Source organism: Panthera leo, chromosome B3 (assembly GCF_018350215.1).
Source record: "Panthera leo isolate Ple1 chromosome B3, P.leo_Ple1_pat1.1, whole genome shotgun sequence".
Lineage (NCBI taxonomy): Eukaryota > Metazoa > Chordata > Mammalia > Carnivora > Felidae > Panthera > Panthera leo.
The window spans coordinates 68,820,083-68,843,439 of NC_056684.1; the positions used below are offsets into that span (position 1 = coordinate 68,820,083).

Here is a 23,357-nt window from a genome sequence, read left to right on the forward strand (position 1 = left end):
TCCCCATGATCCATTTCAGAAAGGTGAATTGACGTTGAGCCGGGAGACAGTTACCAAAACATCGTGCTCTCTGGACCAAAGTATTCTGATAGGTTGCCACATCCTTAAATTGAGTGGTCATGTCTGAGAAAATTAGGATGAAGCTGGATGAATGTGTTTAAGAAAAAAAAAAATTGCTGGGTGCTGACTGGAAAACTTCTTTGGAAGGTTTCTGGGGCATTTCGTTCCTGAGCCTTGATTGCACACTGCCCCAGTCCAGATTCTGTGCTTTTTCCTCTCTCTCTGGTTTCCAGCGTGAAACGCAGCAACTGCTACATGGTCTGGGGCGGGGATATTGTGGCCACTTCGCAAAGATCAAGCCGGAGCAACGTGGACCTGGAGATCGGCTGCCTCGTGGATCTGGCGATGGGCATGTTGTCTTTCTCAGCCAATGGGAGAGAGCTCGGTACCTGCTATCAGGTAAGGGTGGCTCTGTGGCCAAGAGAGCAGCATCCCCAGCCTGCGTGCTTGTGGCTCTGCTCCTCGTTCTTCTCCATCAGCATCCCGACCACAGCAGATGGGGTTGAGGAGCCCACGTGGTTCACAAGCCATCGAGGGAAAGAAACAAGAACAAAATGGCTTGGTTTTCTACAGAGGGGAAAATAGGGGAAAGTATTGTTCTTTATTGGTTGATCAGATGTCCTGGTCATCTTTCTACAAGCTAAGAAGGATTTTCTTTGGTGATGGTCTCTAAAAGGGTATTCATCTATTCCATGAACATTTCTTTTTTTTTTTTTTTTTTTTTTTTTTTTTTTTTTTTTTTTTTTTCAACGTTTTTTATTTATTTTTGGGACAGAGAGAGACAGAGCATGAACGGGGGAGGGGCAGAGAGAGAGGGAGACACAGAATCGGAAACAGGCTCCAGGCTCCGAGCCATCAGCCCAGAGCCTGACGCGGGGCTCGAACTCACAGACCGCGAGATCGTGACCTGGCTGAAGTCGGACGCTTAACCGACTGCGCCACCCAGGCGCCCCTCCATGAACATTTCTTGTGCAACTTTTATGTTACCTGTGCTCTATAAGATGCAAAATCTGAAAGGGGAGCAGAGATACTCCTTGCTTTAGGAAACTTCTGTGCTCAAAATACAGACTCCTAAAAACAGACTCGTTTGCCAAGGTGTATTCCTTTTGCAAAAAGGCTATTCTCATTCCTTATGAATTCCTTACAGGATCTTTTAAAACTGCATTTATATGAGTAATGTGTTTCTCTGCTTCATTGACTGTAAGCTCTGATAGAACTATGGGGAAAACCCTCAGTTACACACAAGTAGATTTACCTGTCATTAACAAGAAGCCCTATCTCTCTTAAGCAGGATCTTCATCCTTGATGGCCAGGTAAGCTTGGGAAATGCCACATATCATATCCTGCTTCTGACATTGGCAATGAACATTTGTGCAGGACAACTTGAAAAAATACTTCAGAAAGAAACCTGTCTAACCAGGCATTTCTCATATTACATAACCAAAAGCATTTTTGGCTTGTTTTGTTTTACTTTAACATACATAGTAGTTTTCTAGAAGTCTGGAGTTCTACAAAGCATATCTGGAAAAGGCTAACTTCAGGCGTTAAATTTCTCTGTTAAACCTATTTGATACTCCAAGGTAGAATAGAGATGTGTGGACAAAGAGTGTCATCTGAGTTCAGAGAAGGAAGAGCTTCTCTCCATTGAGAGTGGTCAGAGAAATATTCGTTTCAGAGAAACCTTGATTTAAAGAATGGCACAGGAGATATCCTTATGGAGATAGGGAATCATAAGGTACGTTTTAGGAACAATGGCCACCATAGTATGGGCCTCTGCGGTTATTGGGGAGAAATTCATTTGGAGCTACTTTTTTTTTTTTTTTTTTTTGGGGGGGGGGGGGGAGAAATTCATTTGGAAAAACCGGGAGGTATTGATAGGAATTGAGGAGCTTTTGAAGGTTTCTGACCAGAACAGTAACATGCACAGTGTTTAAGGACCTTTAGCTAATAACTACAGCAGATGAAAAGCATCCCACTACTGTGTAAATGGCTAAAACCCCAGATTCCACAGTCAGCCCCATGTTATAGCCTCCAGGCTGGAAAGCCTCTTGGCAGCCATTTGTCTGCCTTGTGCTTGAAGAGATGGCATCTGGCGGGGAGAGACGGAGTAGCCCCAAGTCTGAATTGTTTGGTGACCAAGAACGGATGGACCAAACCCTTTCTGGGTTTGGTGGGATCTGCCACCTCCCCTTCTGCATCTCCTGCAATGCATGCCAGTCTGTGTGCCTCCCTGTCCTCCTGGGAAAAAGTAAGAACATCACTCGACAGCCTGGCTGGGCAGCCGGAGGGACCTGTCTTTCCAGCAAGAGGCCTTTGCAAAACCAGGCTTTGAGGCAGAAAGTAACCTATTATTCTTCCGGTGCTTTCTCATGATTCCACTCCCCACTCCCCAGCCCCCTGAGAAAATGCTTATATACATTACTGCCGTCCTTCAGAATCCATTAGCTTTTTCCCATTAACTTTTGAAATGAGTTTGACTGAAGGGTCCTCCCTGAGCTGCAGAGAGCTCTAAAGCATCTAATAACTCTGAAGGCTAGTCGGGCTTCGGCGGTCCCTAAATAAATAAATAAACAGCCCCTGGCCTTCACAGCAGCAGTGACTTGCCTGCCTCTGGGAAGAGCCCATAATGCAGGAGGAAATGTCACAACAGACAACAGGACGCCGTGGCTGTTGGTATCCTGACTTGCCCAGTAGTTCCTAGGTCACTTTGGGCTGGTCCGTTGTCTTCTCCCAGCTGCGCGCTGGCACCAACCCACCTCCTGAGATGCCTTCCTCCACTCCGTGCGTACGAATCCTGATTTCCCTGCTCAGTGGCCCCAGTCCTGCGTCCCGCCCAGAGGCATGTTGTCGTGAATGGGATGGTGCCAGGGCTCAGCACAGGAGCCCTCAGGTGTCTCACACCCGGCCAACCCCTTTTTCATTCCAGACAAGACACCAGCGTGTCCAGCCATGCATCTGGTCTCCCGGCAGTGGGATGATTATTATTCTGCAGCCATAGCCATTTTCATTTTTCAATTATCTCAAGAAGAACAGGGCAGCAATATTTATATACTGGCTTTCTATTCAGAAAGGACCAGTGACCAAAATAATGAGAGGAGGATTCTCTCAGACCATGTTTCTAGACTTCCCCATTAAATACTGCTGTGCAGTTTGAAAATCTCTTTCTGCCGCACTTAATTTACGTAATCATGGGAGAAATGAGAAATAAAATGTATGTTCAAGAGATACTCGGTTATTGCCACCCCAGCCACACTGCTCTGAGAACAGAGTCAGCTACAAGACTCAGATTTACGAGAGGGGTTAGCTTTCAATTCAGGCCAGTTCCTATGCCCTGACCTTCACACGTGATCAGAAATAAAATGTCTATTATTGCAAGGATAAAAGAGATCAGCCAGAGATAAAAGGTACCTTAAATAGAAAAAAGGTTCATGGCACTCCACGGCAGCCTCAAATCTGGGCTCACTGCTCCTAACATTAGAATGGAAGCTCCCCTTGGGGCGCCTGGGTAGCTCAGTCGGTTAAGCGTCCGACTTCGGCTCAGATCATGATCTCACGGTCTGTGGGTTCGAGCCCTGCGTCGGGCTCTGTGCTGACAGCTCAGAGCCTGGAGCCCGCTTCAGATTCTGTGTCTCCTCTCTCTCTGCCCCTCCCCTGCTCATGCTATGTCTCTCTCTGTCTCAAAAATAAATTTAAAAAAAAAATGGAAGCTCCCCATCCAGAATGTCACCTCCTAGAGGACAGAGGCCATCTGTCATGCCTGTTGCTGTCCCCGTGCTTGACATAGGACCTGGCACCTAGTAAGTGCTTGCTAAGTTTTTGTTATCAAACCGACCAACTTGGCTGCGAAGCCACTGTTTCAGTTTTTTAATTGCTTCTTAACAAGTGACCGCAGAATTAATAGCTTAAAACCACATACATTTATTATTTCCCAGTTCTGTAAGTTTGGGTTCTCTGCTCAGGTTCTCACAAGGCCAAAGTCAAGGCATGAGCTGGGCTGAGCTGCCTCTGTCTGGAGGCTGTGGGAGGAATCCACTCTAAGCTCATTCAGGTTGTCATCAGGATCCATTGTGGTTATAGGCCAAGGTTCTGAGGTCCGTTCTTCTTTGCTTTCTTTTCTCCTTTCCTCCCCTTCCTTCCCAGAGGTGTCCATATTCCTTCTCACGTGGCCTCTTCCATCTTCAATGCCGACAAGGCATGTCCTATCCTTGTTGGCAGAATTTAGGTGCTTGTGTTTGTAGGTTTCAGGGTCCCTTTCTTGATGGCTGCATCCAGGGGCACTCCCAGTCCCATGAACCCCCCTGAAATCTCCTGTCATGTAGCCTTTCACAGGCTCTGTTACACCATGGTAGCTTCTTTCTCCAACACCAGGTAGAGAACCTTCTCTCCAGTCTACCGAAACACAGTCTTACAAAACGTAACCAAATCAAGGGAGTAGCAATCTCTACACCCTTTTGCTATATTCTATTTGTTAGAAACAAGATACAGGTTCTGGGGACGGGATTGTAGGAGAGAGTGTCTCCCTGGGGGCCACCTTAGAGTGTGTCCAGGATACTCAACATTCCCTAACTGCAAGAGAGTTGCAAGAATTTCCTAATGTCTGAATTTACTTAAAGGCAAAGGACTTTAGTTGATAGAATTAAAGTCACCTTTCTGTTTCCATGGTCTCCAAGTCTCATCAGTGGTCCTACATCAGGGGTGTCTGGGTGGCTCAGTCGGTTGACCATCCTACTCTTGATTTCTACTCAGGTCATGATCTCACAGTTGTGAAATTGATCCATGCTGAGAGTAGAGCCTGCTTGGGATTCTCTCTCTCTCTCTCTCTCTCTCTCTCTCTCAACAAATAAACATTTTTTAAAAAGCTCATCAACATGGGCAGATGATAAGTGGAGCCCCTACTGTCATAAATAAATTCACACACTTCATCTAAGTGGCAGCTGGAAGACAGTGAATCCTACACTATTTAAGGTGAGCTCTAGAGTCATAAAGAGAAGGGGGTTACAGAGAAGTCCAGAGGAACCAAGAAAAAGGAGAGGTTCTAAGAAAAGGAGATAGGTTCTGGAAGCAGCCTCTTTATGTTATCTCAAGGAAGCCCTTGCCTATAAAACAGCAGTTCTCATCTGGGGGTGCTTTTCCCTCATGGGACATCTGGCAATCAACAGAGACTTTTTTAGTTGTCATGACTATGCTGGGGGTGGAGAGTAGTACTGACATGTGGGTGGAGGCCAGGGATGCTGCTATCTGTCCTACAACACACAGGACAGCCCTACAACAAAGAGTTACCCACCCAGCCGAAAGAGTCAGTAGTGCCAAGGTTGAAAAGCCCTGTCCTATGACGCCCTTTGGGCTTGCCTCCCCAAAGTCCTTTTTGCCTTCAGAAATAACACTGAAGTCCTTGCACCACCCTCAGTGATGACTTCCTGAGGGCAGGAGTGACGAATGATGGTGCCACCTGCATGCCAGGTGTCTCCCTGCTCTATGACGAGCCAGGAATCACATCATTCCGTGAATAAAAGCAGGCATTACCCTTGGTGGTATGTTAATAGCTCCCCACGTGTGACTGTCCTGAGTACTGGAGGAAGATTTTGGCTACTGTTATCAGCGAGAGAAAATGAAAGACTGTGGGATTGTTCAGCCCCAAGTCGCGGTGGGGGGGGGGGGGGGCGCGGAGGGGGGGCGGGGGGCAGGAATAAGGTGGAGAGCAGTGACTGCACTCCCAGAAGCACCAGGTCTCAGAATTTCTGAGGAGTAGAGAATGACCCGCCAGGGAGTTGTCCTGTTTCAGCTAGGGTTAGAATGAGGGTGTTGATGAATGCACCCAATGACTTAGCCATCTGTGATTTTGTAATTCTGAGCAAACCTCCATTTGTTTTGGTTTCCAGGTGGAGCCCAATACCAAAGTGTTTCCAGCAGTCTTCCTGCAGCCCACGAGCACTTCATTGTTTCAGTTTGAACTTGGGAAGCTGAAGGTATTGGTCAGCCTCCTCATCCAATGGCTATGATAAAAGAAGGCAGCATTGACCATTAGGGGAAAATTTTCTAAGCCCCAGAAAACAAGGGAATCCGTTCTCACCCAGGCCCTGTACTGGGTGCTGAAAGAATTACTTAATGTTAATATAACCCATCACGCAAGGTTTTAATTAAGGCTGGCAAAGCCTTAAAGGTCTCCGGATTGATTTGTCTCTCTTTAGTTCATACTCACCATATTGGTTATCGTGGGCCATGTTGCATTATCCAGCAACTGAGCATCTCTGTAGTACACCTGTCTTTCCCTTTGAATGCCTTTTCTGCCTTGCCCCAGAATGCGATGCCCTTGTCGGCGGCCATATTTAAGAGTGAAGAGAAGAACCCAGTTCCGCAGTGTCCACCTCGGCTGGACGTCCAAACCATCCAGCCCGTGCTCTGGAGCCGCATGCCCAGCAGCTTCCTGAAGGTGGAGACGGAACGGGTGAGCGAGCGCCATGGCTGGGTGGTGCAGTGCCTGGAGCCCCTGCAGATGATGGCACTCCACATCCCTGAGGAGAACAGGTAGTAGAGGGACCCACAGAGGAGGGGGCAGGCCTGGGAGGCAGGCAGGAGAAGGGGAGGAGCAGCATCCCCCTTGGCCAGGGGCCCTGCTCTCTTCCCAAAAACCTCAGTGTCTCTTTTCCTTCCTCACTTACATTATTCACTTAGAAACAGCAGAATATCCACTACGATATGCCTCCCACAGGGCCTTCTCTCTGAGTGTCCGAAGTCAGGAGTGTTTCTATCCCTTTAATTAAAAGGTGTAACGTGACCCTGAAATATATGTCATTAATGACAAGAAGGGAGAAAATGAGGCATGCCTAGTTTGCCTAGAGAACCAAGAATGGGCTCCTGGGCTCCTCTTGGTAAGAAGTACTCCTGGATTATGGCCTGGGTTTAATCCCAGCACTATCACTTTCTGGCCTTGTGGCCTTGGGTAAATGACTCCTATAACTTACCTGTGTTTCCTCATGATACATAAAATACATGACCGCCCAGAGGACTGCAGGGAGAAATAAATGGAATTGTGTAGGTGAATCTACACTGGCATAGTTTCTTTTTTTTTTTTTTTAATTTTTTTTTTAACATTTATTTATTTTTGAGACAGAGACAGAGCATGAACGGGGGAGGGGCAGAGAGAGAGGGAGACACAGAATCGGAAGCAGGCTCCAGGCTCTGAGCCATCGGCCCAGAGCCCGACGTGGGGCTCGAACTCACGGACCGTGAGATTGTGACCTGAGCTGAAGTCGGACGCTTAACCGACTGAGCCACCCAGGCGCCCCTACACTAGCATAGTTTCTATATGTAGAAAGAAAGAAATTTTATCGTTAGCCTATTATCACCCCTTGATCTGTTGGACTAAAAACATACAGTAATGGGGGAGCAGGGGGAAGGATTTGATAGCTGCACAGCTCCCATTTAGGTATTCTGCTGGGTCATGGACAGCGGCAAGACAGGCTGGTATAGGGAAGGAGCAAGAAACAAATAGGAGTCCAGCCAAGTATGCCAATTGCAAAGGATCCTCAGATCCATGGTGAGGAGCAAGACAAAACAGAAAATCTAAGCAAGGATCAGAGGCTGTGCCCTGAGCCACCCCCCCCCCCCAAAAAAATGAGGGAGCAAGACAGACTTGTAAATGGGCTTCTAAAGTCAGGAAGGAGAAAGTGAATTGATTTTGCCAACTGAACTCAAATTGGAAAGTGTTTTCTCTCAGGACAAGAGTGCAGGTGTGTTTGTTTTCAGGGGAGGGAAGGCCCTGTGGATGACGGTAGATTTGGAGATTTTACAGATGATGTGGGTGGTGGATTGACAGAGGGCTTCGGCTACATTTTTTTTTTCTGATTTTTTTTAATGTTTATTCATTCTTGAAAGACAGAGACAGAGCACAAGCGGGTGTGGGACAGAGAGAGAGGGAGACACAGAATCCAAACCAGGCTCCAGGCTCTGAACTGTCAGCACAGAGCCCAGCGAGGGGCTCAAACTTATGAACCGTGAGATCATGACCTGAGCCAAAGTCAGACGCTTAACTAACTGAGCCACCCAGGTGCCCCTTCAGCTATGCCTGAGGCTCTTGTATTGGGGAGCAGAGGATCCCCTTCTACCCACAAATAAGAGGACCAAGTCACCTCTGTCACACACCTGAATGTTTTTCAGTTTTCCATTTGGGAGGGTTTTCCTTAATAAGGAGCACTTTCATATTTGGGAATCCATGTCTTTAAGTCTTTCAGACTTTTGAGACTCGTTGAGTTAGGGAGGATTATCAGGAACTGGGATAAGGACCAGAACTGAGAGAGGAATGATAACCTGTACGGGAGGAGGGGGCAGAGGCTCCTTTATCCTTCTATGCCCTCTGCCCTCATTGAGTTGGGTGCAATCCCTGGGGATTCAAAGAGAAGAACTCTGCTGAGCTCTGGCGTATTCTTTTCCAACCGTGGAGTGGTTGATGGCTTGTCCTATCCGCAGGTGTGTGGATGTCCTGGAGCTCTGTGAGCAGGAGGACCTGATGCAGTTCCATTACCACACGCTGCGACTCTACAGTGCAGTGTGTGCCCTGGGAAACAGCCGCGTGGCCTACGCCCTATGCGGCCACGTGGATCTCTCCCAGCTGTTCTACGCCATTGACAACAAGTACCTCCCTGGCCTCCTTCGTTCTGGTTTCTATGACCTGCTCATCAGCATCCATCTGGCCAATGCTAAGGAGAGGAAGCTAATGATGAAGAATGAGTACATCATCCCCATCACCAGCACCACCAGAAAAATCCGCCTGTATCCAGATGAGTCCAAGAGGCACGGGCTGCCTGGGGTGGGCCTGAGAACGTGCCTCAAGCCAGGGTTCAGGTTCTCCACCCCTTGCTTTGTCGTGACCAGTGAGGAGCACCAGAAGCAGAGCCCTGAGATCCCCTTGGAGATTCTCAAGACGAAGGCACTGAGCATGCTGACGGAGGCAGTGCAGCACAGCGGGGCTCACATCCGGGACCCTGTCGGTGGGTCTGTAGAGTTCCAGTTTGTGCCTGTGCTGAAACTCATCGGGACCCTGCTGGTCATGGGGGTGTTTGATGACGATGACGTCAGGCAGATCCTCCTCCTGATCGATCCCTCTGTGTTTGGGGAGCACAGTGGGGAGACTGAGAACAGAGCAGAGAAGGAGGAAGTGACCCAGGTGGAAGAGAAGGCAGTGGAGGCCGGAGAAAAGGCCGGCAAGGAGGCTCCAGTCAAAGGCTTACTGCAGACCCGACTGCCAGAGTCCGTCAAGCTGCAGGTAACTCAGGGCAGCAAAGATCCTGTCTTTGCAAAGTGCGGGGGGAGGGTGACAGTGCAGCCTGGAGCTAAGGCTGGGACTGAGGGTGCTGGCCTAAACCTGGAGTGTAGTGGAAATACAGATAGAGAGCATTCACTGCTCATGATTTTCTCTGGCATGAAATGTACTCCCAAAGTCAAGAGAAAAGTGCTAACCCTTATCAATAAGGCACGTGCCTTAGAATTGTTTTTACGGAACTAGTGATGGATTGGCCCTCATCTTACCTCTTACCCTTTGGGACTAAATGGCTGCTCTGTGAGCCCCTGTCGGGAAAGGAGGAGGAAGAGCCTTTGGCTGTGGAAAAGACCACACTGGTTCATACGGTGGCCATGCTCATCACTTGGGCTCATTTGTTGCCATGTACTGATCACCAAGCCTGTGTAGACGTGCTGTCCTGGCATGCAAACAAACTGCCGTCTGAGCTGAGGAGAAGAGGCATGCTCGCTTCGAGCTGCCCCCTTGGCATCACCTAGGAAGCCGCAACGTTTCCTAAGACATAGTCTTACCAGAGGGAAGCTGGCAGCAGCGATACGCTGAAGATGATAACTATTGTCTTCTGGGCACTGAGAAAAGAGAAATGAAAGTGGACAGAGCAGTACAGTCTGTTCCACAAAGTCAGCCTGGCTCGGGCATCCCTCGACCACATAGCAGCTCTACAGGCTTGCCAAGTCAGTAGCCTCCCAAAGCCTTCGCTTCACAATATGTAAAATGTGGATGATAATTGAATAAAACGTAATATTCACTTTTATCATTAAAATACGGTATGAAATATATTTTATCATAAACCGTGTTAGAATCTCCAAATGAAGCTCTCTTACCTAATGTGGTGGGATTGGTAGCTGTCAGTTCATCAAAATGTTGTATGTAGAGGAGATACGTAACAAATTTTACATAGATACCTTAAACATTTTTATTAAAACATGAATGTGCTCTTCGGATGTGGAGCTGAGACTTTTTCTTCCATGTGAGTCCCTGCTTGGCATGTAGAGTCCTTTCTTTTGCATAAATGACACCTGTCACATACAGTGTGATGTGCCTGATGGCCAGTTTTGGGGGTATCTTGAAGATAGACTGTGGATTTAGAGGTAATTGGAAAGCAACCTGAGTGCAGAACACTTGTAGATTTTAATGATTTTCCCCCAATTTTTTGTAGTTGTCTAACTCACACCCAACTTTGAGTATTTTTTTTAAAAAAACAACTAGCCTTTTGCGAATGTTCCCTAGTCTTTCAATTTAGTTTTCCTATTTCATTGGCACATACAGCTTCTAATCAGATGTGATAACTGTAATCACAAGTGTGATGGGCATGTGCTCTGGGTCCTAGGTCACCTGCAGATACGCCAGAGACTAGCCTGCTAGGTAAGAGCACACCAGGGGCATTATTGTCTCTGCCCAGACAGACTGGAGAGTGTCTGTTAGTCATGCAAGGGGTTACGTGGAGATGGGTTCGTAGAACTTATGCCTGAATACAAGTATCGGGAACACACTGAGGTTTGAAGGAACAGGTCTGGCAAGTGGCTAACACAGAGCCGGGTGATTAGAGCTCAATAAGTTCTGGCTGCTGTTTTTCTTATTAGCGAAAAGTGCAAGTAGTGATAAGATCAGGACTAGTAACAGTCCGAAAGAACTGGTGGCAGACAAAGCAGTTCCAACAAACAAACAAGAAAGAAAGAGAGGGGAACAGAAGTCTCTGGTTCCCATCATCTGGAGCCAGAAGATGTCAGGAAGGAACCAGAGCTCTCCCGTGCAGTTGAGTGCTGGTTTCCATGGGGAGCTTAGAGCCAGGGAAGAATTCTCTTAGGAATGCCGTTCTCACACGGGCAGGTTTATTCTCTTTGGGGAGCTCGTTTTCCTGTTGTTCTCCTGTCCTTAGGATAAAGGGCTGGTGGCTGGGTTCAAACTGACTTGGATCCAAGTAACGGCTCTGTGGTCACTGTGTGACATTGGGCAAGTCACTTAGAGTGCCTAAGTCTTAGTGTTAGCCTCTGTAAAATGGGGATACTAGCTGCTTCACCAATGTCTATGAAGTGTTGTTAAATGAGCATAAATATACGCTCTGGTTGCAGATGTGTGAGCTCCTCAGCTATCTCTGTGACTGTGAGCTGCAGCATCGAGTAGAGGCCATTGTGGCATTTGGCGACATTTATGTCTCTAAGCTCCAGGCAAATCAGAAGTTCCGCTACAACGAGCTCATGCAGGCCTTGAACATGTCTGCAGCCCTGACTGCCCGGAAAACCAGGGAGTTCCGCTCACCCCCCCAGGAGCAGGTGAGAAACTCTTCCTGAGCCTCCATGCCAGTGGGGTGAACTTGAACCTTACAGAGCAGGGCCCGTGAAACCTTTATGTGCCTGGGGCACCCTTGAGAGGTGTGGGCCATTCAGTGACCCAGCACAGTGCCAGGGGACAGGCCTGGTCTGATGCTAATGGCAGCGAGGAGTATCTGCCAATCATCTCAGATGGGAAAATAACCCATCCAGAAGTGCACATGGGGCGGGGCTTCCTCTCCTCCCTTGCTTGCTCCTACCGGTGCCCTGTCACTGAGTCAAAGACCAGATCACTGTCACGACCCAGCTTCCACACCAGCAAGGATCCACCATTAGAAGAATGTCTGTCCACTCCTTGCAGAAGTCACTCCTTTGTATTAGAGATCAAGAGAGCATGGTCGACGTTTCCTGACTTACAAGAGCAGGTGCACAGGCTTCCTTGGCTAAGTGCCCGAAGCCCCTTACCCTGTGACCAAGACCCTCACAAAGCCTCCCAGCCCCCAGAAGTGAGGAAAACAGGACTGGGCAAGTGAGGTCCCTTCTGTGAGGGATTGTCTTCATTTTTTGTACAGTACCCCCACCTTGCAGTCAGCCTTGCCCATATGGGAAGACTCTTTGAAAAGACTCAAAATCCCGGTGAGTAACTGGCAGATAGGGGCAGGACACCTTGCAGAACATAGTTGGCATTTGTCCCCCTGTTCCCATGTACATCCTGCAGGCAGCTTGGCCACAGCTCCCTAAGTGTTCAAAACAGACAATCTTTCAGTGAAGAAATTTGCTTTCTGTCTCTGAAACCAGATCTTTGCATCTTCTCTATATTTAATAAGCAGTCTATCCATAAACTGTTGTCAGGTATAATTACCACCATTTGATATTAATGGTACAACTTGGTCCAATTACTTTCCTAACCTATTTGGTAGAACATAGATATTTATATTGACTTAAAAGTGAACCACATATCTTGGCTTTTAAAAGATTCACTTGAATGATGCTGGCCTTGTAAAGACTAGGCAAAGTTTATCATCGCTTTGCTGGAGGCAAACTGAGAAGGCCCTTTGAATTGATGGGAGGAGGTAATTCATACCATACTGAGGGAAGCGCAGTGAGCCTGGATTACTCTTAAAGGCTTTCCAAATGTTGTCAGGCTGCTTTTGGACTGGCAACCTGTGCAAACATTTCCCAATTCATTGGGCAGATGCTGACTCCTATTTGTGAATAATGGGCAGGAAGAACAATGTGATGCATGGCTCCTTTTCTGGCTCCCCCTTCTCTCGCTGTGTGGCCTTAGGCAATTGCCTTTCTGTGTCTCCCTTGCTTCAGCTGCAAAATGAGGATGTTTGTATGTCCCTCCCTCCCTTCTAGGGAGGACCCCAGGAGATAATTTTTTAGATTGCTTAGTGGGATACTGTCATATGGTAAACATTCTGTAAGTGGAATCATTAGTTTCAGTGTTGGAAGGTTCTTTTGCCTTCTGCCAGTGACCTGGTGAGTAGAATTTATGTATGTTTTCTGAGACATCTGCTTAACCTAGCTAGACCTGCACTGTTTATCTAACACTGTCCTCATGGACACAGCTACTGATCCTATCCTGGCTCCTGGAAGGGCCATGCTGGCTCCTACCTCACCTGCTACCTCCTTACCTTCTCTTCTGCTGTCCCCAGGGCCTGCTATCACTTCCTCCTTTAGCCCTCCCAGTACTCCTCTGGGCAATCATTTCAGACTGGTTTCAGATGGAACTTGAGAAATTCTTCCCTAATGTGTTAGACTAAATGATTCTTGAGCGGATATTAGAATCACCAGAAAGGCTTAATAAAACAGACTGGTGATCTGGGGCTTCTAATTCAGTAGCTGTAGTGTGAGGCCCAGTAATTTTTACTTTTAGCAAGTTTCCAGGTAATACTGATGATGTTGGTCTAGGAATGAAATGAAAGAAAAGACACTAATTCCTATCAAATTCAGCTGTCTCACCTACCACCCCTCACAGAATGTTCATTTCTAGAAGGAACCGACCAATAGAGCTCTCTAAATAATTCGAAATTGAGTATGGACAAAGGAGGATTCAGATCAATTTCAGGGGATAGCAATGCAAAATCACGTGGAAAATTGGGTGTATAAGAATTAGAATTTTAAAACAATGATACGATTATCTCATCCTTCTGTAACCTTTGAGGAGAAAGTAAAGGTTTTCAGCCTTGTATCTATATAAGATCAGAGATATGAAAAAAACATATACTTGGGGGATGTAACCAAGTACTAAAGTAGGTAAAACTAAGATTAGTCCAGTGGTCATTGGCATATTAGCCAGGCACAGTCAGTAAGCCTTTGACTTTAAAAAGGGCATCATTGGGGCGCCTGGGTGGCTCAGTCGGTTGAGTGGCCGACTTCGGCTCAGGTCATGATCTCGTGGTCCGTGAGTTCGAGCCCCGCGTCGGTCTCTGTGCTGACAGCTCAGAGCCTGGAGCCTGTTTCAGATTCTGTGTCTCCCTCTCTCTGACCCTCTCCTGTTCATGCTCTGTCTCTCCCTGTCTCAAAAATAAATAAAACGTTAAATAAATAAATAAATAAATAAATAAATAAATAAATAAATAAAATAAAAAGGGCATCATTGGGGTACCTGGGTAGCTCATTTGGTTAGGCTACCAACTCTTGATTTTTCCTCAGGTCATGGTCTCGTGGTTCCTGAGTTTGAGCCCCACCACACTGGGCTTTGCACTGACAGTATGGAACCTGCTTGGGCTTGGGAGTCTCTGTGTCTCTCTCTCTGTCTCTGTCTCTCTCTCCCTCCCTCCCTCTCTCTCTCCCCTCCTCCCTCTCCCCTTCTGCCCCTCCTTGCCTCTCTCTCAAAATGAGTAAACTTAAAAGATAAACAGGCAAGTAGTAGGTAGGTAAAAAAGGCATCATTAAAGGGTATGCCCTGTGCAGCAGAAAGTTCAGCTCACTCCACTTTTTTTTTTAATGTTTATTTTTGAGAGAGAGAGTGTAAGCAGAGGAGGGGCAGAGAGAGAGGGAGATCCAGAATCTGAAGCAGGCTCCAGGGTCTGACCTGTATACACAGAGCCCAATGTGGGGCTCGAACTCAGAACAGTGAGATCATGACCTGAGCCAAAGTCAGACAGGAAACTGACTGAGCCACCTAGGTGCCCCACTCCTCTTTTGGTTTTCTGACCTGCTGGCTGGTGGGCCAGTGCTTCCCAAGTATTCCACCTACGGCAAGATCTTTCAGCAAAGAATTCAATTTTCTGACTCTGAAACTAGATCCTCAGATCTTGTTTTTATTTCATAAACAACCTATCAATCTATGTTGATGTAACTACCATAATTTAACATTGGGGAACAACCACAAAAATTACTTTCCTAACCTATTTTATGGATATTATTTTATTACAGGCAACACTTCCACCAACTTCCAAAAAAACTGTTTGCAGTAGAAGCTTTAAATAAGCGTCTTCCTACCAACATTAAACACGGTTTTTCCGTGGTTTAATAAAAGAGATGGTGACGTTTTTTAATGTAGAAATTCTAAACAGAAGGAGAAAGTATCTTTACCTGGTGTTCAGGTTACGCTGCCTGAGGCGAGCAAAGTGGAGAACATCACCCCTAGTTATTGTTTCAGTCCCTCCCAATATTCACTGCCTTGGGGTCGTGGGTCTTTGGAAAGAATTGAGACATCCTGGAATCTGACCAGGAAATGAATGACCACATCCTTACCAACTTTTCATTAATCTCTGATAGCATTTCTTTGAATTGTTAATCCTGCCGAGCACATACTAATGCTGACTTTGCCAGCAACAACAGAAATAGCACATTTTCTCATACTGTGTCACAATGAGTATCATACCTTGAAATATCATTTACTTCATCACTACTTCAAGATCACAGTGGATATGAGACTGCCACTAGATCTTTTTGTCCAATAGGTTAATAAACAAGTACATGTTACTATATCACAGATTTCTTTTTTATGGTTTTTGATAACTAAATTTCAATATAATGGTTTCTGTATGTAATTTTCTATATTTTATGTTACGTATTCAAAATACTAATTTAAGCAGTAATCAGGTGGGTTTTAACAGACCGTCAGAGTGGTCCATGGCATTAAAACAGTTAAGACTCCCTGAGACAAAACTAAAGGAAAAGATGAGTGTTTAACTACCTTTTAAAACCTGCATGTCAAAAAAAAAATTTTTTTTGTAGGTAAAGTTAAAAGCTCACTAAAACCTGGGAAATATATTTAGAGAACATGTTACAAAGAGTTAATAGTCTAGGGATGTGCAAAATACTGATTAATTTTTTATTGTTTATTCAGTTTTGAGGGACAGTGATAGAGTGTGAGCACAGGAGGGGCAGAGAGAGAGGGAGATACAGAATCTGAAGCAGGCTTCAGGATCTGAGCTGTCAGCACAGAGCCTGACGCTGGGCTTAAACTCACAAACCGTGAGATCATGATCTGAGCCAAAGTCAGCGGCTTACCGGACTAAGCCACCCAGACACCTCCTGATTAATTTTTAAAAAGAAAATTACCCAACAGAAAAAGGGAGAAAGAACATGAATGGGAAATTTATAAAATACTGCAATGAAAATGGTTCGTACGTGTGGAAAAACAAAATTCAACCTCACCAATTAAATGCAAATTAAAGCAACAGGGATGTGACATTTTTTACCCATTAAATTGGAAAATATTTGAAAATGTGTTAACTCTCATTACTGTAATGGAGATGGCAAAGTAATACACACTCTTGAATAAATTTGGTTAAAATGCAAATTGTTGTAAGCCTTCTGGAGGGTGATTTGGCAATTCCTATCGAAAGCCGTTAAAATGTGCAAACCTTTTGATCCAGTCATGTTGCTTCTAGGAGTTTATCCTTAAAAAAAAAAAAAAAAAAAAAAAAGATCAGAGATGTGAACAAAAATTAGTTATAAGGAAATTCCAACAAACTTTATTTATTTATTTATAAGAACAAAAAAATGGAAACAATTTAAATATTTCTTAACATGTGATTAATTTTACACCAATTGCTATTCATCTTATGATGAAATGCAGTGTACCTGTTAACAATCAATAAAAAAAGAAAATGCTCAAGATAAATTGTTAAGTGGGAAATCTGACCTCAGAAATGTTTATCTAGAGTATGCATGCTCTCAGTCTATATACATAAAGCCTGGAAGTTATGAACTAAGTATCATTAAATATGGTTATCTTTGGGTAGTGGGATCACAGTAAGTTTTCTTTAGGTATTTCCAAATTTTGTGCAGTTAATAAATTACCATTATAATCAGAGAAAAGGTGAAAGCTACTTTTAAACATGGTCATCTTTACAAAAAAGTTTGAGGTAGATAAAATTTGCAAAGAATGTTAGGTGTCTAAGGCAGGATCTGAGTTCTTTGGCCAACACCGAGAACCACTTACCCATTCTTCTTTGTCCCTCAAAGATCAACATGCTTCTTAACTTTCAACTGGGAGAGAATTGCCCCTGCCCAGAAGAGATCCGAGAGGAGCTATATGACTTCCATGAGGACCTTCTCATTCACTGTGGTGAGCTTCTGAGATGAAAGCTTTATCAAAGACAAGTCTGTTCCCTATTCCTTCATTAGAAGCTAGTGGGGGTTGGGAAGACAGTTTTGTATTTAAAAGTGCGGTTGACCCTTTTTTAATATTATTTTTGCTTCCCTTCCCTTATGTTCATCTGTTTTGTATCTTAAATTCCACATATGAGTGAAGTCATATGATGTTTGTCTTCCTCTGACTAATTTTGCTTAGCATAATGCCCTCTAGTTCCATCCGCGTTGTTGCAAATGGCAAGATTTCATTCTTTTTGATTGTTGAGTAATAGGGGTTTGAGCTATGTGAGTCCATTTGTAATGCGGGATTTTGTTTCCATAAATAGAGTGCAGTACTTGAAGTGTATTTTCTCTTCCTTATGATTTTCTTAATAATATTTTCTTTCTGTGGTTTAATTTATTATAAGAATATATGATACATATCACATTTAAAAATGCGTGTTAGTTGACTGTTTATGTTATCAGTAAGGCTTCCCATCAGGAGTATGCTATTCATAGTTAAGTTGTAGAGGGTCAGAGTTATATGTGGATTTTCTACTGTGTGGGTGAATGGTGCCCCTAACCCCTGCATTGTTCGAGGGTTAACTGTACAATTCTAACTGCTCAAGAAATGATTCTGCCTGGACTACTGGGGTCAGAGAAGATACAGAAAATAATTCTGGCATATATGCCATATCCATATATGGTGGAAACTCCTTCTACCAAGAAGAAATTTTGTTGAAATAGAAGAGAGTGAACAGGGTCTCTGAAGAAGGAAAATAACTGATAACTTGTGTAAACTTCACCCAGTTTACTTAGATGGTTGGACTCTGCTCCCAGGTGAACCAAGATTCTGATCTCCTTTGCTTCTTATCTTTTGCAGTGATATAAATATGATAACGTATGCCCTTAACAATTCTAAACCACAGTCCCTACTTTAATACATAACTATTTTAAATAACAATTGTAAGCCTGCAGTCCCTCCTTTGATACGTAACTGCTGATTTTAAATTGTTCTCAGCATTTGTGCTGCTTGTACATGGATGGATTGAATAATATATGGAAAATAAGTGGTATTTGCATAGGAAATGACTCAATGTTAACTCTTTCTAGATGCTTTAGAGCCCTTTTAGGGTACAGGTTAGAATAAGTTAAATTTAGGGGCACCTGGGTAGCTCAGTCAATTAAAGCATCCAGCTAACTCTTGGTTTTGACTCAGGTCATAAACTCATGGTTCATGGGATTAAGCCCTGCATCAGTCTCCGTGCTGACAGCACAGAGCCAGCTTGTTCCTTCTCTCTCTCTCTCTCTCTCTCTCAAAATAAATAAATAAACTTCAAAAAAAAAAAAAAGAGTTGATTTTAGGGTTTGAAATTACTTGGTGTTTTTCTATGTAAGGAATTATCTTTTTAAAATACTTTCCAAAAAGACATCCTGTAGGTAAATAATTATGGGAGGCTGCCTATAGCATCTTGAGAAAGTTCCAGAAGGGTAGGAAGCAGAGATTTATGTTCTTTCAATCTTATGGTGGTTATTTTTATGTACTGTTCAAGATTTTCACTCTGTTCTGTGACTTGATAGGTGTTCCCCTGGAGGAGGAAGAAGAGGAGGAGGAAGACACATCCTGGGCTGGGAAACTCCGTGCCTTGGTGTATAAAATCAAAGGCCCTCCCAAGCCTGCGAAGGAACAGCCAACAGAGGAGGAAGAGAGATGCCCTAGTAAGTGACCATGCCTTTCAATCCTCCTGACACAGTGCTCTTCTTTGACATAATGAAGAGAATTGGCTTTCTGACAAATGCTGTGTAAGAGGTGGACTGTCTAAGCTTCAAAGGAGACATCTGGGCATTCTTTTATAATTGGTGGTGGTTACTGTGTATTTGGAGCTATGCTTTTCTAATTTAAAGACCTTACTTTCAGAGCCTTTTGAAACCTGAGGGATCTGTTACTTTGGCTCTGCTCTTGTCTGTCTGCTTAAAAATGCCTATAAACAGATTTCTGTTCTTTCTTTTAGGTTTCCATGGTCTCTGTCCTTCAATCATTGTTGTTTCAATCATTTGCAATGTTTCCTTAGAATTGCAAATTGCCCCAGTGAGGAAAAATAATAATATGAGGGGAGTAAAGGAAATAGGATGTGGGCTTTGGGGGTTGTTTTTGGGGTTTTGGCAATGATTGTCATAATGTAGCATCCTAGAGGACTTTGACCTTCCATTTTTCAACAATCCCAAACCTTGTCCAAATTCATTTCTCTAAGCCTTAGAGTAGATGTGACTCCTACCGTTGTGACTCATGTTGAAACAAGATTATAATTTGTTCTGTAGGGAAGTGTACTGTCCATAAACCATTAACGTTTTAAGAAGAAGACTGTGTATTATATATAATCAATATGCTCTTCCATCCAAAATTCTGCAAATATTTCATTTGTCTAAAGAAGAAGGAACTTCTGAGGTTTAACATAATTGCCTTTTATCTTGTTCCTATTCCTATCCATTTTAAGTTTATTTATTTATTTTGAGGGGGACAGAGAGCACAGGGGAGGGGCAGAGAGAGAATTCCAAGCAGGCTCTGTGCTGTCAGTGTAGAGCCCAATCCAGGGCTCAAACTCATGAACCATGAGATCATGACCTGAGCCAAAATCAAGAGTTGGATGCTTAACCGACTGAGCCACCCAGGCATCCCTATTCTTAACCATTTTAAAACATGCTTTCAAATCATAGACTAGAGCAATAGACTGTCAAGCTGTGATTGGTTTATCTGAGAACTCTACTTTGGGGTTCATACATCTTATTGCCCTTTCTATTGACCTTTCATCTTTGTCAGAATATCTCTGAAGGGAAAGAATCCTCACCATTTTTTCAGCACAAGTGTTAAAACCTCTGGAAAAGAGTATAGGATACTTGGCAGTCATACTGCCAACCCTTAATCAGTGCTCTCCATCACCATATTTCTATGGGTGGGACTTTGATAAGGGCATGCCAGCAGGATTCTAAAAGCACAAAAATGAGTTTAGATTCCCTTTGTGGTTACTGCCAAAGCAGAACTAAAAATAGGCTGAGCTGACCCATATTACCTGCTGTGAGTCTATTTTGGAAGCGGATGCTTCTAATATAATGTGTCACCACTAGGGGTCCCACAAGGTGACCATTTCATGTGAGGTAAGTGGAGTCAGTCAGATGAAATCACTTGGCTGTGTGAAGTCTCCCTAACTCTAAGAATGGTGTCCAGGCTCCACAGATTGCTACCTCGGGACTCAGGCTGGAAGACCATATTCTGCCTGTTCTGATAGAATGTGCAAACAAGGTCGCTCCAGTGTGAGAGTTCACGCCTTCTCCTCATGCTGCTTCCCTTCCAGAAGGAGAGTTGTGAGGGGCTCGCATATTGTGTCCTAAGTGTCCTATCCTGGATTTCGAGAAATAGATATGAAGGTGGTCAAGCGTGTCTAGTTGTCACCATGTGGGTCCTCTTCCAAATGTTCCAGAGACATAAAGCCTCTCACACAGGCCTGACATATGAGGAGAAAATCTTGGGAATGGTTTAACTGCCACACCACTGAAATTGGAGACAGTGTTTCTGAATACATAGCCAGTTGCGATAAAAGGGTCAAAATACTTTCCAGTATTAGTAACTTTGTCCACGTTATTACGTGACTGTTCTTACCCTTACATTTGGTAAAATCCTGAAATTACAGAGAATAGCAGGGGATAGGGAATTGACAATTCCTCAAGTACTTCACATGTTATTAGTTTATTACTGGAGTTTTTTTTTCATTCTTCTATTGTGTAGTTGATGAAAATAGGGCTCTGAAGAATGAAGGGATACTTGTTCATTCATTTACTCTTGCCACCACTCCCTGGTTCCAGAAAACTTTCCAGGTGACTGAATGTCACTGGCACAAGGTAACTGAGCTGAGTAAAGCCGTGGCTTGCTTCACGTTTTCTGGCTCCGGTTCCGTGCTCTTTCCATTGTCCCGTGAAGCCTCCGACATAGCTATGGCATACCCAATGGCTTTTTAAAGCCATCATCTTTTTATCTGGTTACTGCACCTCTGAGGTAACTCATGCTTGTGACCTAGCAGAAGTCAGAATTCTAACATGCCCAAGTTGACCAAGCCAAAGATCTGCACTCGGAGGGTTCAGGGTAGGTGGTACTCTTCCTCCTCTACGAGCGGTTGGTGTTGGCCAACTGACCTGCAGGAAAACCTCACTTTTTCTAGAAAAGAGGAATCAACAGGGTCCTGAGCTTCATGAGAATCCTGCTAGCTGGCTCAGAGTTCCAAGGATCTGCTTAAACTAACTCTAAGCCATATTGTTGATGAAAGCTGTTACAATCTTTATTAAAAGATCATATGATAATGAAGAAGTAAAAAAGACCCAACAGTAGCAGCCTGCCATACTAAGTCACATTTCTCTGGCATATCCTAATCCAGCAAATTCCCGAGAAAATCTTTTGCCTGTTCTGAGCCAGGGCTTCTCACACATGACAGTTTAAGCAAGGTTTCTTGAATATAAATGTGTTGCCACTGAGTTACTCCTCCAGAAGAGACCAACCCGCTGTTTCCGCTAAATTCTGAAATTAACAAAATGAAGATCACCTGTCACTTTCCTGCTCCAAGTTGGTGCGTTCCTCTCTCTCTCATTCACTGAATGCCTTCCCGAAGCATGGAGGTTTTTCCATTATCTTCTCTCTACAAAGAAAGCTGCTACTTGTGTCCACTCTTGCCCCATTACCGAACAGCCTAAGAACCCAAACCGAAATTCTCTCCTGCCTAAATGCTGCACCTTACTGAGTGCTGAGGAAGGGAAAATCCTACTGTTCACTACAAAAATAAGTCCTGGAGCCCAGCACAAATACGCAAAGTGAGATAATTCAGTGATAGATGCATCTGTGGCACTCAGGTAATATTTGTAAGCCTGTTCAGATTCTGTCCCACAAGCCTCTCCCCATGATGTACATGCACAGACACCTCCTCTGTGAAGTCTTTCTTTCAACCTCATCCTCCGTCCTTCTGCCCCAGCCATTCCATAGAACTTCTCACGGGGCCTGTATGACCTTCTGCCTTACGTGGAATGTCTGTGTCCCTGTTTGTTTTCTTCACCGGGTCTTTGTGCCACATTTAATTCATTGTCACAAATCTTTCCTTTCCGACCTCCAGTATATGTTAGTCATAGGCTCGTAAAGATGATGAAAATGAGGACCTTCTGAACGAAGGAGGAAATGGGTGTGGGCAGGAAACTCAATGTAATCATGAGTGTGGCTATGGTAGAATAAAAGTGCAGATAAAATACAGGAGGTGGCCAGAGGAGGAATTGGGAAAATGTCCATAAAGAACATAGATAAGTAGAGAAGATCAGGGACAGACATTTTTTAAAAGAATTTTTAAATTTTTGTTTGTTTTTGAGAGAGAGAGACGAGAGTGTGGACCAAGAAAGGGCAGAGAGAATGAGGGAGACACAGACTCCGAAGCAGGCTCCAGGCGCTAGCTGTCACCACAGAGCCCGACACGGGGCTCGAACCCACGAACCGTGAGGTTATGACCTGAGCCGAAGTCTAGTGCTTAACTGACTGAGCCACCCAGGTGCCCCAAGAAGGGACAGACATCTTTGATGAAAAGATCAGCTTCAGTGAAGGTCCCCACAAGAAAAGTTCAGGTCATATTCCAGGGGCAGCAACCAGTTGAGGTTGGTTGAATTCTAAAAGGAAAAGAATGGGGTAGAGGGTAGTAGAGTGGTGTTAGGACAGAGTGGCTTGAAAATCCAATCACTCAACTACAGTTAGCCTTAGAGTGTGACCTATCACTTGTATCCAGTTGCAGGGAGGGAGGGGTTAACATTTACATGGTACCCGCTGTGTCCTGAGCCTTGGGTGAAGCAGTTCTCTGTTACCTCATGTAATTCTCACAATAGGCAGTAGCTGAAGTAGATGATTTTATTCCTATTTTCTAATTGAAGAAACTGAAGAGTGAAGTTTCTTAATCTTCTTAAAACTGAAATTCCTTAATCCTAAGCAACTTTATAGGGTCACACAGTAGTGGCATAAAAGTTCAAACCATTGTCACCTGAGTCTAGTTGCCATCCATATTATTTATATAATAATATCCTGTGCCCCCCCCCCCGACCCCCCACCAGGCAGTGGCTATGAAAGGTCTTTGAGGACTAAATTATTCATTTACTCAACAGTAGTGAGGTACTTAGGAGCA

At 44.5% G+C, this 23,357-nt stretch overlaps 1 protein-coding gene across 1 annotated transcript in view; it reads left to right on the forward strand.

Moving 5' to 3' along the window:
* The window catches only part of RYR3 (ryanodine receptor 3), a 526,048-nt gene that overhangs the window by 338,954 nt on the left and 163,737 nt on the right, over window positions 1-23,357 (forward strand). The window contains exons 32-38 of the mRNA XM_042942518.1: window positions 294-459; window positions 5,940-6,026; window positions 6,359-6,585; window positions 8,527-9,322; window positions 11,428-11,628; window positions 17,056-17,158; window positions 18,745-18,882. Of these exons, the coding sequence (XP_042798452.1) occupies window positions 294-459; window positions 5,940-6,026; window positions 6,359-6,585; window positions 8,527-9,322; window positions 11,428-11,628; window positions 17,056-17,158; window positions 18,745-18,882 (1,718 nt within the window). The remainder of the gene's footprint in view (window positions 1-293; window positions 460-5,939; window positions 6,027-6,358; window positions 6,586-8,526; window positions 9,323-11,427; window positions 11,629-17,055; window positions 17,159-18,744; window positions 18,883-23,357) is intronic.